Source organism: Streptopelia decaocto (genome assembly GCF_964273445.1).
Source record: "Streptopelia decaocto genome assembly, chromosome: 2".
NCBI lineage: Eukaryota > Metazoa > Chordata > Aves > Columbiformes > Columbidae > Streptopelia > Streptopelia decaocto.
This window is the reverse complement of record NC_138655.1, coordinates 880,592-895,551: the sequence shown is the minus strand read 5'-3', so window position 1 is coordinate 895,551 and position 14,960 is coordinate 880,592. Positions and strand designations below refer to the sequence as shown.

The 14,960-nt window shown below is 65.1% G+C and overlaps 2 protein-coding genes across 5 annotated transcripts in view; one reads left to right on the top strand and one right to left on the bottom strand.

The window, feature by feature from the left end:
* Positions 1–12,491, top strand: part of MROH1 (maestro heat like repeat family member 1) — a 73,222-nt gene extending 60,731 nt beyond the window's left edge. For all 4 annotated transcript variants that reach the window (XM_082043967.1, XM_082043966.1, XM_082043964.1 and 1 more), the window contains 8 exons: positions 379–493; positions 2,492–2,638; positions 3,517–3,705; positions 5,074–5,226; positions 5,314–5,448; positions 7,385–7,487; positions 8,369–8,434; positions 11,987–12,491. In XM_082043967.1, coding sequence (XP_081900093.1) covers positions 379–493; positions 2,492–2,638; positions 3,517–3,705; positions 5,074–5,226; positions 5,314–5,448; positions 7,385–7,487; positions 8,369–8,434; positions 11,987–12,072 — 994 coding nt within the window. In that variant the 3' untranslated portion in view covers positions 12,073–12,491. The remainder of the gene's footprint in view (positions 1–378; positions 494–2,491; positions 2,639–3,516; positions 3,706–5,073; positions 5,227–5,313; positions 5,449–7,384; positions 7,488–8,368; positions 8,435–11,986) is intronic.
* A 1,108-nt stretch (positions 12,492–13,599) lies between these two features.
* Positions 13,600–14,960, bottom strand: part of BOP1 (BOP1 ribosomal biogenesis factor) — a 72,080-nt gene continuing 70,719 nt past the window's right edge. The window contains exons 13-16 of the mRNA XM_082043968.1: positions 14,627–14,915; positions 14,444–14,528; positions 13,966–14,073; positions 13,600–13,846 (exon numbers count right to left, since the gene is read on the bottom strand). Coding sequence (XP_081900094.1) covers positions 13,693–13,846; positions 13,966–14,073; positions 14,444–14,528; positions 14,627–14,915 — 636 coding nt within the window. The 3' untranslated portion in view covers positions 13,600–13,692. The remainder of the gene's footprint in view (positions 13,847–13,965; positions 14,074–14,443; positions 14,529–14,626; positions 14,916–14,960) is intronic.

The following is a 14,960-nucleotide window of genomic DNA, read 5'->3' as shown; positions in this document are numbered from 1 at the left end:
CTCCACCCAGCGCCGTTAATAGCTCTTGGACGCTGCGGAGGAGACGAGCGGTTTGGGATTTTCCAGTTATTTGCAAAAAAAAGAAAGAAAAAAGCTTTATTGAGCCTCCCAAACGCTTGAAGAGCGTCTGTCTCATCCCAAACAAACCCTGCCCCTGCTTGCCAGGGTTCACCGGAGCCGGCTCGTGCCAGCGTTGCCGTGCCCTGCGCCGGGTCCCCATGGCGGCGGGAGGGGACGATGGCTTTTCCACCCTGGGTGTCACTGTTCCGCACGCCGGGCGGCTCCGGCGGCTCCGGGCTCTCTATGTGCGTCCAGGAGCCGCCCGCGCCGCCCGTCCCGTGTCACCTCCTCGGTGACACCTGCCGCTTCCCTCGGCAGCGCCATGGCCCGCCACGCCGGCCCCCGCCTGCCCCTCATCGTCAAGAACCTCGTCCCCACGCTGAGCAGCGTCTTCGACAGCCAGAGGGTCACGGCCACCGCCTTCCTCGCCGAGGTGAGCGCGCGCGGCTCCGGCGCTCCCGTTAACGAGGGTTAAACCACAGCAGGTTCGCGCGCCCTCCTCCCTCCCCGACCCTCTGCTGGAGGGGGTGGCGGGGAAGCGCCCGCAGGAATCCAGCGCCGGAGCCATCGCCGCCGCGAGCCAGCACGCCGGAGCTCCTCCGGCCTGACGTACCAGGCGCAGGAATGAGGTGACTCAAGTCCTTTCCCCTCGCCGGCCAGCAGACTGTAACGCTAGATCTCGCCGTACATACCACCTTAAAAACCTCGGCCCGCTCCAGGAGGTTTTGTTACATAAAGGAGCACCTTATGCCAACAATGCAGAACCATATCCCCCCCTTATAAAACCACCTTTTAAATTCTCAGCTGCTTAAGCAGCCTGGGATTAAGGCACTGTTTTTATTTTGTGTTTGGCTGGGGGAGCTGCCGGCCCCGGCTCTTGGAGCCCGGCCCAGAATCTGCTTTAGTTTTTGGAGTGTGGTTGGGTTTAAAATAGCAGCTTTGCCTCACCGTGGAGCTGGAGGGGAAGGAAGCAAATGCCTGTGTCTCCCTCTCTCCAAACTGATGAGGTGAGAGCCCAGGCCCTTTTCTGCCGGCCGTGCCAGTGACGGAGATGACAGAGGGGAAGCGAGGAGGGGAACGGCCGCCGGGAGCCTTCGGCCTCGCGGGGTCCTGGGGATGGCGGCAGAGCTACCCCAGGACGGCCCCCACGGCCGCGTCCCCTGGGACAGGGGCTCCATGCCACCTCCGGCACGCAGGGACAGCTCTGCGGTGCCACCGGTGTCCCCACCGCCCACCCCGAGCTCCACGTTCACCCCCCGGCGCCTGCTTGTGGGTCGCACTCTGGGGTCCCAGGGCTCGCGTCACGGTGGTGGCAGGTGACAGCGGGTGGCCGTGGGGAGCCGGAGCAGCCCCGCTGCCCCCGCCCCCGCAGGGCTGTCCCCAGGGGGACCCAACTCCGGGGCGACCGCACCAGCACCCAAATGTGCCCTTCAGCGCTGGGCTCCTGCTCACCCCACCGGCGGTTAAAGCTCCGCTCTGTAAAGCCCAGCCTGACCCGTCCGGGCTGAGCTGGGGCCAGCAGCGCTCCTTGGAGCCTGTCCTCACTGTCCCCATGTCCCCACTGTCCCCACTGTCCCCATGTCCCCACTGTCCCCACTGTCTCCATGTCCCCGGGGCTCGGTGCGAGGGTCAGCGGGAGAGCAGCCAAGAGCGTGAAATCCCCCTTTCCTCCCAAAGCCGTGGCTGCCGGCAGCGCGTTCGCTGGCGAGTTTTGGTGGCGATACTGAGCAAAGCACCGTAGCCGTTGTCTCCGGTGAGGCGGGAGAAACCTGCTGCTTGGCCACACATCAGACAAAACGGGTTTGCTGGGAGCCCTTATGTCCTAAACCCCCCAGAAGCAATTCCACGTCAGCTGAGGAGCCGGCGCGTTGATCTGGAAGCGCAGTTTTCAGTCCGGCGAGTTCCGATCCAAGTTATTCTTGTCGAGCGTATGAGTATTTTAAGGACTGCAGGAATTTAAAGCTGTGTCACCGTTGACTATATTATAGCGTAAGGAAAGTTTTCTTGCAAGTTGGGACGCACGACACAAGTCGCAGGACAAATGTCGCGTGTCTGAACTCTCAGCTCCAGCTGCTGCCGTGTCCTCGTTCGCGGCTTTTTACGTTCTCTTTGGAGATTCCTCCACTTGCTTGATCATAAACCTTTTGAGGAGCCCGGTGACACTGGCCAGCGCAGGGGACGCGCTTTGGCGTCCGTCCCTGCAAAAGCCCCATGTCCCCCACCCCGTCGTCCCTGGCAGGTGATCTCGGGGGCGAGGATTTAGCGTTTGTGTTGGTTTTAGGGGTGTATAGCAGCTGTCAGTGGTCACCCCAGCTCCCCACACCATCCCAACTTGTGGGTTAGGAATTATCACAGCTTCCCCAAATCCATCCTTTCCCTCGCGGTTCGTGGTTCCCCTCCCGTGGGTGCTGAGGCTCTTGTTCTGCTTTAGCTCCTGGGCAGTAACGTGGTGAACGACCTGATGCTGCTGGAGACGGTGATGGACAACATGATGGGCAGACAGAAGGACGCCTGCACGCTGGTGCGGATGCTGGCGCTGCGGGGGCTCGGCAACATCGCCGCCGGCTCGCCGGAGAAGGTGAGAGCGAGCTCGGCGTCCCGGCCGGAGCTGGGGGCACAAGGGGGCCCGTGGCCATCGGGAGATGCCACTTCACAGTGTCACAGTATCACAGTATGTTTGGGATTGGAAGGGACCTCAAAAGCTCATCCAGTGCAATCCCCCCTGGAGCAGGAACACCCAGCTGAGGTTCCACAGGAAGGTGTCCAGGGGTTGGAATGTCTGCACAGAAGGAGACTCCACAACCCCCTGGGCAGCCTGGGCCAGGCTCTGCCACCCTCACCGAGAGGAAGTTTCTTCTCAAGTTTAAGTGGAACCTCTTGTGTTCCAGCTTGATCCCATTACCCCTTGTCCTATCACTGTTTGCCACCCAGAAGAGCCTGGCTCCATCCTCGTGGCACTCACCCTTTATATATTTATAAACATTAATAAGGTCACCCCTCAGTGTCCTCTTGTCCAGCTCCAGAGCCCCAGCTCCCTCAGCCTTTCCTCACACGGGAGATGCTCCACTCCCTCCAGCATCTTGGTGGCTGCGCTGGACTCTCTCCAGCAGTTCCCTGTCCTGCTGGAACTGAGGGGCCACAACTGGACACAAGATTCCAGGTGTGGTCTCCCCAGGGCAGAGCAGAGGGGCAGGAGAACCTCTCTGACCTACTGACCACCCCCTTCTAACCCCCCCAGGTCCCATTGGCTTCCTGGCCACAAGGGCCAGTGCTGGCTCATGGTCACCCTGCTGGCCCCAGGACCCCCAGCTCCCTTTCCCCTACACTGCTCTCTAATATGTAATTTCCCAACCTATACTGGTGTATTTCCCCACCTACCTCGGTGCCCCCTGGCTGGTGCAGTACCAGGCGCCGTGTCCCTGCCCGCGACCGCTGTTCTCTCCCCGTCTCCCGCAGGTGAGGAAGCACGGGGCCAAGCTACTGGCGTCCATGGTGAACGGCCTGGACGACAAGGACGACCCGCACAACCTGGTGGCGCTGGAGGCCATGTCCAGCCTGTCCAAGCTGCTGGGCCACGTGGAGGAGCGGGACGTGCAGTCCATGCTGCTGCACATCGCCATCCGCATCCGGCCCTTCTTCGACAGCGTAAGGCTGGCGCGGCGCTGAGCTCCCGCCCTTCCCAGCGTCTCTGGAACGGCTCCTCCGCTGAGCCGGAGCCACAGCATGTGTGTGGGAGGCTGCTTGGTGCTACGGGCACGGGCCTGGGTGCTACAGGCATGTTCTGGGTGCTACGGGCATGTCCTGGGTGCTATAGGGCATGTCCTGGGGGCTACAGGCATGTTCTGGGTGCTATCGGACATGTTCTGGGTGCTACGGGCATGTCCTGGGTGCTGTAGGTCCTGTCCTGGGTGCTACAGGATATGTCCTGGGTGCTATGAGACATGTTCTGGGGTGCTATAGGATATGTCCTGGGTGCTATAGGATATGTCCTGGGTGCTACGGGCATGTCCTGGGTGCTATAGGATATGTTCTGGGTGCTATGTGCATGTCCTGGGTGCTATGGGCATGTCCCCAGGTGCTATGGGCATGTCCTGGGTGCTATGGGCATGTCCCCAGGTGCTATGGGCATGTCCTGGGTGCTATAGGATATGTCCTGGGTGCTATAGGACATGTCCTGGGTGCTATGGGCATGTCCCCAGGTGCTATGGACATGTCCTGGGTGCTATGGGCATGTCCTGGGTGCTGCAGGACATGTTCTGGGTGCTATAGGATGTGTCCCCAGGTGCTACATGACATGTCCCGGGTGCTATGGGGCATGTTCCCGGGTGCTGCAGGACATGTCCCGGGTGCTATGGGGCACATCCCTGGGTGTCAGCGGCGCTGTGGGCTGGGGACGGAGCTGGGAGCTCGGCACAGGACACGGTGCGGGGGAAGCTGAGGTGCCTGTTGCTTTATCTGTTGGGACCTCGATCCCCAGGCAGCTCTGGGTGCGGGGCTGAGCCAGCGTGGGTGCTATGGGCACAGAGAGGCCGGCGAGAGGGGACAAACCCTCGGTGGGTGTCTGTCCCAGGGGTTTCACTGCCCTTTGCAGTCTGTCCGTCCCCAAACCCCTCCAGCGTCACCGCGGGGGAGCTGGATGCTTCTCCTGCTCAGCCTGAGCCTCGTGCTCCATCCTGGGCACCCCCCCCTTGCCCAGGACCCCCGCTGGGCTCCGGGGTGTCACCTCTGCTGCTCTGCCCCTTCCAACGGCCGGGGGTGCAGCATGGAGACCCCCAGCACCTCCTGGTGCTCCGGCCGCCCCGGGGGCTCCAGAGCAGCAGCAGCAAACGGGGGTGCTGGCGGCTGGAATTTGGGGTGAAGAGGCTGGGAGGGAGCTGTGCTTTTGTGGAGTGGCTTTAGACCCCCACCACAGCCCGTCCTGCGTTTTTCCTGCTGCTCCGGTGTCCCCAGCCCGAGGAGCAGGACGGAGGGTGCTGGAGCAGCCGCGTCCCCAGCGCCCGCGTGTCCCCGCAGGAGCAGCACGAGCTCCGCCACTCGTCCATCGTGCTCTTCGGCAACCTGAGCAGGTTCAGCGAAGGCGACTGCGAGGTTTTCTTCGAGCAGATCCTCAACGGGCTGGTGACGCTGCTGCTGCACCTGCAGGACCCCCAGCCGGAGGTGGTCAAGGTGGGTGTCCCGCCGCGGGGGGACGCTGGGCCCCGGCGCCGTGCCGCGCTCCGGGGCGCACGCCGCACACCCCTCTCTGTGCCGCAGGCCTGCAAGTTCGCTCTGCGCATGTGCGGCCCCAGCATGGGCTGCGAGGGGCTCTGCGACATGTTCCTGAACCACCTGCGCGAGGACAGGAGCCTGCACTACGGAGAGTTCATGAACAACGTCTGCAAGCACCTGGTGAGTGGCCGCGGAGCCCGCGGCGCGGGGCCGGCGCTGCCCGGGCTCAGTGCCCCCCGGGGCTCGGTGCCGCCTGGGGCTCAGTGCTGCCCGGGCTCAGTGCCCCCCGGGGCTCAGTGCCCCCCGGGGCTCGGTGCTGCCCGGGGCTCGGTGCCGCCTGGGGCTCGGTGCCACCCGGGGCTCAGTGCCCCCCGGGGCTCGGTGCTGCCCGGGGCTCAGTGCTGCCCGGGGCTCAGTGCTGCCCGGGCTCGGTGCCACCCGGGACTCAGTGCCGCCCGGGGCTCGGTGCTGCCCGGGGCTCGGCGCTGCCCGGGCTCAGTGCCACCTGGGGCTCGGTGCCACCTGGGGCTCAGTGCCGCCTGGGGCTCAGTGCTGCCCGGGCTCAGTGCCCCCCGGGGCTCAGTGCCCCCCAGGGCTCAGTGCCGCCTGGGGCTCAGTGCCACCCGGGGCTCGGTGCCGCCTGGGGCTCAGTGCCACCCGGGGCTCAGTGCCGCCCGGGGCTCGGTGCCGCCTGGGGCTCAGTGCCGCCCGGGGCTCGGTGCCACCTGGTGGGGTGCATGTGGGGGCTCCTGGTCCCTAAGGTGCTCCCAGGGCAGCTCTCCCCAGCACGGTGGGTTCCTCAGCCCCCCAGGACCTCTAGGCGTTCAGGGGCCGGTGGCAGCGCTGGGGACAGTCCGTGGCAGTGCTGGGGACAGCTGGTGGGGACAGCTGGTGGCAGTGCTGGGCACAGCCAGTGTCAGCACGGGGGACAGCTGGAGTCAGTGCAGGGGACAGCCGGTGGCAGCACTGGGGACAGCCAGTGGCAGCGCTGGGGACAGCCAGTGGCAGCGCTGCAGACAGTCCGTGGCAGTGCTGGGGACAGCTGGAGTCAGTGCAGGGGACAGCCGGTGGCAGTGCAGGGGACAGCCAGTGGCAGCGCTGCAGACAGTCCGTGGCAGTGCTGGGGACAGTCTGTGGCAGTGCTGGGGACAGCCGGAGTCAGTGCAGGGGACAGCCGGTGGCAGCGCTGGGCACAGCCGGTGGCAATGCTGGGGACAGCCAGTGGGGACAGCCGGCACTGGGGACAGCTGGTGTCAGTGCTTGGGACAGCCAGTGGGGACAGCTGGTGGCAACATTGGGGACAGCCGGTGGCAGCACTGGGGACAGCCAGTGGGGACAGCCAGTGGCAGCGTTGGGGACAGCTGGTGTCAGTGCTGGGGACAGCCGGTGGCAGCACTGGGGACAGCCGGTGGCAGTGCTGGGGACAGCTGGTGGCACTGCTGGGCACAGCCAGTGTCAGCGCTGGGGACAGCCGGAGTCAGTGCAGGGGACAGCCGGTGGCAGCACTGGGGACAACTGGTGGCAGTGCTGGGCACAGCCAGTGTCAGCGCTGGGGACAGCCGGAGTCAGTGCAGGGGACAGCCGGTGGCAGTGCAGGGGACTGCCGGTGGCAGCGCAGGGACAGCCGGTGGCAGTGCAGGGGACTGCCGGTGGCAGCGCAGGGACAGCTGGTGGCAGTGCAGGGACAGCCGGTGGCAGCGCAGGGGACAGCCGGTGGCAGTGCAGGGACAGCCGGTGGCAGCGCAGGGACAGCCGGTGGCAGCGCAGGGGACAGCCGGTGGCAGTGCAGGGACAGCCGGTGGCAGCGCAGGGACAGCCGGTGGCAGCGCAGGGGACAGCCGGTGGCAGTGCAGGGGACTGCCGGTGGCAGCACAGGGGACAGCCGGTGGCAGTGCAGGGACAGCCGGTGGCAGCGCAGGGACAGCTGGTGGGGCCAGCCGGTGGCAGCGCAGGGCCAGCCGGTGGCAGCGCAGGGACAGCCGGTGGCAGCACTGGGGACAGCCAGTGGGGACAGCCGGTGGCAGCGCAGGGACAGCCGGTGGGGACAGCCGGTGGCAGCGCAGGGCCAGCCAGTGCCGTGTCCCGCGTGACGCCCCGGCGGCCGTTTCTCTCCCAGATGCAGAGTTACCCGGAGATGCTGAACCGCCTGATCTCCACCAACCTCTTCTACTTCAAGAGCAGCTGGGCGGACATCCGCGCCGCCGCGCCCATGTTCATCGGTACGGCCGGGGGCCAGCCTGCCCTCGGGCTGCGGGGTGTCCCCTCCCCGCGGGGGCGTCTGCTGGGTTGTGTGTCCTGGGGACGTTTCAGTCCCCATGTCCTGCAGAGCCCTGGGAAGCGCCGGTTGTGCCGCGGTTTTGGTGACCGCCCGCGTGGGCGATGCCGGCGCAGAGCCCGGTTTGCAGCAGCCGTGGGTCGCACGGACGGTGCCCTCGATGGGCCTGGACCGGCCGGGTCCATCACGTCCAGGGTCCCCAGGGCAGCATGTGGGGGAGGTTACGGTGGGATGAGCAGCATTGAATCATTTTGGGTGGAAAAGCCCCTCAAGGTCACCAAGTCCAACCATAACCCACCCTGTCCCTGCTCCCTGTCCTGAGAACCTCGTGTCCGTCTGTCCAGCCCTCCAGGATGGTGACTCCAGCACTGCCCTGGGCAGCCTGTTCAATGCCCCACAGCCCTTTGGGGAAGAAATTGTTCCCACATCCAACCTCAACCTCCCCTGGGCAACTTGAGGCCGTTTCCTCTGCTCCTGGCGCTTGTTCCTGGGGAGCAGAGCCCGACCCCCCTGGCTCCAAGCTCCTTTCAGGCAGTTCAGAGATCAGAAGGGCTCCCCTCAGCTCCTGTTCTCCAGCTGAACCCCCCAGGTCCCTCAGTCTCCATCACACTTGTGCTCCAGCCCCTCACCAGCTCCGCTCCCTTCTCCCCACTCGCTCCAGCACCTCAAGGGTTTCTTGGCGTGAGGGGCCCAGAGCTGCCCCCAGGGTTCGGGTTTGCCCCCAGGTCCCAGCACAGGGTTGAGCAGCTGCCTCAGCCCCGTGTCCGCAGCTCCGAGTGTTTCTGTGGTTCCAGCCCGAGCCCTGACTCTGAAATTCCTCCTCAGGCTTCCTGGTGCTGCACGTGGACGAAGATCACAGCCCACAGGTGGACCTGGACCAGCTCATCTCGGGTGAGTCGCTGCTGCCGCTGCGGGGAGCGGGGACTCGCTCAGCCCTCTGGGATGGGGCTCAGCCCCGTGGGATGGGGCTCAGTCCCGTGGGATGGGGCTCAGTCCCACAGGATGGGGCTCAGTCCCACAGGATGGGGCTCAGTCCCACAGGATGGGGCTCAGCCCCGTGGGATGGGGCTCAGTCCCACAGGATGGGGCTCAGTCCCACAGGATGGGGCTCAGTCCCGTGGGATGGGGCTCAGTCCTGTGGGATGGGGCTCAGCCCCGTGGGATGGGGCTCAGCCCCGTGGGATGGGGCTCAGTCCCACGGGATGGGGCTCAGCCCTGTGGGATGGGGCTCAGCCCTGTGGGATGGGGCTCAGTCCCACGGGATGGGGCTCAGCCCTGTGGGATGGGGCTCAGTCCTGTGGGATGGGGCTCAGTCCCATGGGATGGGGCTCAGTCCCACGGGATGGGGCTCAGCCCTGTGGGATGGGGCTCAGTCCCACGGGATGGGGCTCAGCCCTGTGGGATGGGGCTCAGTCCCACGGGATGGGGCTCAGCCCCACGGGATGGGGCTCAGTCCCATGGGATGGGGCTCAGTCCCATGGGATGGGGCTCAGTCCCACGGGATGGGGCTCCCCAACCGCTGCTGTCCCCGAGGCTCCTGCTCGGGGCTGGGGACCCGCAGCTCAGGGCTGTCACAGGGGGACAGGGCTGCTATGGGGTCCCGCTGAGTCCTCCTGGGTCCAACTGAAGTTGCTCAAGGGTCAGTACTGGGACCAGCACTGTTCAATATATTCATCAATGACTTGGACGAGGGAATAGAGTGACTGTCAGCGAGTTTGCTGGTGAAACCAAGCTGGGAGCAGTGGTGACACTGGAAGCTGTGCTGCCATCAGAGACCTGGACAGGCTGGAGAGCTGGGCGGGGAGAAATTTAATGGAATAGAACAAGAGCAAGTGTAGAGTCTTGAATCTGGGCAGAACAACCAAGGGTTCCAGTGTAAGTTGGGAATGAGCTGTTGGAGAGCAGTGTAGGGAAAGGGAGCTGGGGGTCCTGGGGACAGCAGGGTGACCATGAGCCAGCACTGGGCCCTTGTGGCCAGGAAGCCAATGGGACCTGGGGGGGGTTAGAAGGGGGTGGTCAGTGGGTCAGAGAGGTTCTCCTGCCCCTCTGCTCTGCCCTGGGGAGACCACACCTGGAATCTTGTGTCCAGTTGTGGCCCCTCAGTTCCAGCAGGACAGGGAACTGCTGGAGAGAGTCCAGCGCAGCCACCAAGATGCTGGAGGGAGTGGAGCATCTCCCGTGTGAGGAAAGGCTGAGGGAGCTGGGGCTCTGGAGCTGGACAAGAGGACACTGAGGGGGGACTCATTCCTGGGGATCAAGATGGAAAGGGGCAGTGTCAGGAGGATGGAGCCAGGCTCTGCTGGTGACAACCAGGGACAGGACAAGGGGCAATGGGTGCAAACTGGAACACAGGAGGTTCCGCTGGAAGAGGAGAAGCAACTTGTTGGGGTGAGGGTGGCAGAGCCTGGAACAGGCTGCCCAGGGGGTTGTGGAGTCTCCTTCTCTGCAGACATTCCAACCCCTGGACACCTTCCTGTGGAACCTCAGCTGGGTGTTCCTGCTCCGGGGGGCTGCACTGGATGAGCTTTGAGGGCCCTTCACCCCCTGCCATCCTGTGGTTGTGTGACTCTGATTCTGCGGGTGCCACGGGGAACGTCCCCAACCTGCGGCTCAGCCCGCGCTGTGACCAGGACCAGGACCAGGACCTGGTTTGCCCCCCATGGCCGAGCTCACACGTCCCCCGGGCACCCACTGTGGGTGCTGAGCGGCCCCCCCACCCCGCGCGGCCCCCCCGGCGGCTCCGAGGGGCTCCGGGCTCCGCGGTGGCTCTGGCGCGAGCAGCAGGGCTTGCAGCGCTTTGTTCGCAACGTGTTAACTGTTGGGAGGCAGAGCCGAGGCTCCTTCTGAAGGGCTCGTAAAAACTCCACTTGAAGCTGGTGGCATTTTGGAGCAGAGTTAAGTAATTTTCCTGGATTTCAGGGATTTTTTCCCTGTCACTAGTGACCTCATAGTATATAGTAATGCATGGAAACTTTCGGATTGTTCCAAGGGAGCTTAAAAAACACTAAAAAAGGAAAAACTATCTTTCCGTTGGCTCCCCGAGCCCTTCCAGAAGAAAGAGGCCTGTCTGTTAGAAACAAGTGAAAGATAATCTGCCCGTGTGTGAGTAATCGCTGGAGCGAGCGGCCCCGGCTCGGGCGCCCGAGCTCCCGTCTTGAGCGGCGCGGGGGCGGGGGGGCCGCAGCCCACCCGGGGTCCCCGGCACCGGGACGGGGCAACGGGCGCGGAAATGGGGGAGCACGGGGGGGTGGAGGGTTCGGCTGCGCTGGGTAAACAAGCTACTGGAAAAATGGGATTGTATTTTTAGTGGTAGGAAAAACTACCTGGATTGTTTTCTTGCTGCCGGGAGCCGTTCCAGCCGTTAGGAAATCGCTGATAGGGGACGGTTGGCCCCGCCAGCGGCTGCACGGCCCCGCGGGCCCCCGGGGGCTCCGCTCCCCTCCCCGGCCCCCAGGGCCCCCCGGGACCCCCCAGGGCCCCCCAGCTCCAACCTGTGCCCCGGGGACCCCTCCTGGGCCCAGCAGCCCCGTCCTGCTGCCATCGTCCTGCTGCCATCGCAGCGGGCCCCTGGGCGCCGGAGCTGGGGGCTCCTGGGGGGGGCAGAGCAGCTACAGGAGCTATAGCAGCTATAGAAGCTATAGGAGCTATAGCAGCTCTAGGAGCTATAGGAGCGATAGGAGCTATAGCAGCTATAGGAGCGATAGGAGCTATAGGAGCGATAGGAGCTATAGCAGCTATAGGAGCTATAGCAGCTATAGCAGCTATGGGAACTATAGCAGCTATAGGAACTATAGGAGCAATAGCAGCTATAGCAGCTATAGGAGCGATAGGAGCAATAGCAGCTATAGAAGCTGTAGGAGCTATAGCAGCTATAGGAGCAATAGCAGCTATAGGAGTGATAGGAGCAATAGCAGCTATAGGAGCTATAGGAGCAATAGCAGCTATAGCAGCTATGGGAACTATAACAGCTATAGGAGCAACAGCAGCTATAGCAGCTATGGGAACTATAGCAGCTATAGGAACTATAGGAGCAATAGCAGCTATAGCAGCTATAGGAGCGATAGGAGCTATAGCAGCTATAGGAGCTATAGGAGCTATAGGAGCAATAGCAGCTATAGAAGCTGTAGGAGCTATAGCAGCTATAGGAGCAATAGCAGCTATAGGAGTGATAGGAGCTATAGCAGCTATAGGAGCTATAGGAGCAATAGCAGCTATAGCAGCTATGGGAACTATAGCAGCTGTAGGAGCTCTAGGAGCAATAGCAGCTATAGCAGCTATAGGAGCGCTAGGTTTTCCCCTGGGGGGCGTGACAGAGGCCCCGAGCGTCCCTGGGCCCAGTTTCCCGCCCCCGTGTGCCAGCGCGGCCAGGACGTGGCTTTGCCGTGGGCCCGGGGGGGTCCCGGCGCTGCGCCCCCCAGCCCCGCTGTGCTCTGCTCCCTGCAGCGCTGAACCTGCTCCTGAAGGATCCCGTCCCCGCCGTCCGCGTCAAGGCGGCCGAGACGCTGGGCCGCCTGGTGCGCATCCTGTGAGCCCCGGGCCCCCCGGGGCCGCCGCAGCAATACGGGGGCGGCAGCCCCGCGCCCGGACCCCCGGGCACCGCCACGTCTTCCTGCACCCGGCACCCGCCGCTGCTCCAGCGTCTTCCTCCGCTCTCGCCAGCCCGGGGGGTCTGCGCCTCTGTCACCCCCCCAGGACACGGGGGACACACGGTTGCTCTCTGCGGGTTCTGGTTGACTTTTGGGATGAGGGTCCCGGGGACCTTGGTGGAGGGGGATGCTGGAGCGGGGGGTGACAGCATCCCCGGGTCCCCCCCGGCCGCCTCCAGCGCCTCATCCCCCCCACTGCTCCCGCTGCTGAACACGGGGCCCTGTCCCCCCCGCCCCATGAATGTCACTGTCCCCTCTCCACACATGTACATAAGTGTATTTTTAAATAAAGCTCTTTGCTCCCCAGGAGCTGTGGTGGGTGAAGGAGCCGGGAGTGGGTGCCCCCATGCCCATGTCAGCCGGGTCGTGCGGGGGGTCTCTTCCCCAGGTCCCCCCCGTCCCTGCTCCGGTCACCTCTGGGCTCTTTTGTCCCCTGGGTGCTGCCCCTGTCCCAGCTCGTGCGCTGCCCTTTCCTGGGGTGCACGCGCTGTGTTGGGGGGACTGGCTCAAGTGCCTTGAGCGCCCTCCGCACCCAGGGGCCATCAGGGCTCAGAGTGAACAGGCCACGGTGGAAGAGCTGCTGGGGGGGGATGGGGGGTTCGCAGCCCCCCCCCCAGCCTGCGGGGTGACGGGGGGGACACCCCCATGGTGGTTTTTGTTCAGTGGAAGCCCAGGGGGGCCCTTTGCAGCAGTTCGGTGCCACCTCTGGCCCCGTGTCCCCCTCAGGGACAAGTTGAGGTGACGTGGGGCCCCGCAATGGGGGTGCTGTGTGCTGGGGGGGTCATGCTGGCTCCCGGCAGCCCCCGGCCACGTCCCATGGATGGGGGGTCCCCCTGGATGCCCCCCCAGCCGGTGGCCGGTGCTGAGCTCATGTGTGGGCTGTGGGGCGGCTCCTCTGCTGGGACCGTGTGTGGGGACAGCTGGGGTGACCCCCAGGGACTATGGGGGTGACACTGGGGTTAGAGGGGTGCTGGGGGGGGGGGGGTAACATTCTGGGGCTGCCTGCTGAACGTGTCCCTGCGCTGGGTGCCCCCGGGGCCAGCTGTGGGCTTTGGGGTCCCAGAGCGGGTGCCCATCCCGGGCATGGGGCTGGGACCTGCTGCGGCCCAGGAGCCAGCGCACCCCAGGGCTGGCACATGGGGGGGCTGTGGGGGTGCAGGGCTCAGGTGATGCCCCCCCAGCCTCCCCATGGTGGGGGGGGGGGCGCTGGAGCTGGGGGCAACTGGAGAGCCTGGGGAGGGCTGAGATCAACTCATCCCGACTCCTCCCAGCCCCCCGCGCCACCTCCTACCGCCCTTTCTGTCCCACCCAGCGTGTTTTGGCAGGGGGTCCCCGAGTCCCCACAGTCTCAGTCCACCATGGGCCGAGCCGGTGACGCAGAACAAGGCGGCACAGGGTCATATCCAAACAAGTTTAATGAGCGAGGCCCCCGGAGCGCGTGCGGAGCTCCCGGCAGAGCGCGGTGGCTCCGGCGCTGCCCCTTGCAGTTGGGTGGGGGTGATGCTACGTGTAGAGGCGGACGGTGCCGTCGGCGCCCGAGGAGAAGACCCAGGGCTGGGTGGGGTGGAAGAGCACGGCCAGCACGCCCAGGTCCAGCGTCGGCGCGTGGCCCTTGAGCACCTTGACGGGCACCAGCAGCGGGTTCTGCAGCAGGTCACTGCGGAGCGCAGGGTCAGCGCGGGGCTCCGCTGCCCTCCCGGGGTACCCGCGGCACCCCGCAACCACTGCCCACCCCAAAACGCTCCCCGGGAGAGGGGACCCGACCCGAGCACCTACTTGTAGACCATGCCGTGGCACACGATGACGGTGCCGTCGTCCGAGGCCGAGGCGAAGAGCGGGTAGCGCTTGTGGAAGGCCACGCTCCGCAGCGCTTTCTTGTGGTGCCTGCAGACGGCGGCGCCGTGTCAGGGCGAGGGGTGGACGCTGTCCCTGTCCCCGACCCGTGGCCACAGGGCCAGGCTGGACGGACCCCAAGCTCTGCTGTATGTACGGGAGGGGGCAACTGGGACGGACTGGGACCTCTGGGAGCAGCTCAGAGCAGCCCAGCAGCTCCCACCACAGAGGCCTTGTCCCCGGGCGCCCTGGAGAGCTGTCACCGTCCCGTCAGACACCACCACGCGGGGTAGGGACGGTGGTTCCCAGCACAGCCCCCGGGGGCTGCGGGTCCCAGGAGTGGGAACGGCGCTGGGAAGAGGCCGCGGAGGGTCTGGGGGCTGCGGGCGGGTTTGGGGAGCCGGCAGAGCCGGGCGCTCACCGCAGCAGCTGGTAGGGTCTGGTGGAGAGGTCCAGGTCGAACCAGGCCAGCTTGCTGTCGTAGCTGCCGCAGATGATGTTGTCACCTGTGAGAGGGGACTGGGGGTTACTGGGGTCACCGGCGAAGCCCGGGGTGTCCGCCCTGCACCCCAGGGACCCGGCAGCCCCTTGGGGACCCACGTACCTCCGGGGTGAATGGCCATGCTGGACACCCACTTGCAGTTGGTCATGAGCTTCTTGGTGAGCTCCTGCTTGAGGAGGTTGTAGACGCGGACGTAGCGCTGGGTGGCCACGAAGAAGTAGGGGCGGATGGGGTGGAAGAGGACGCACTGCACCAGCCCCTTGCTCTTGCGGAAGGGGTTCTGGCTCCAGCGCTTGCTGGTCTGGTGGATCAGCACTTGCATGTTGCTGTTGTCAGACACCACGCTGGCGAAGTAGTCGCCTTTGCCGTGCCACGTCACCTGCTTCACGGCCTGCGGAGAGCCGGGAGGATGGCGCGGGCTCAGAGCGCGTTGGGG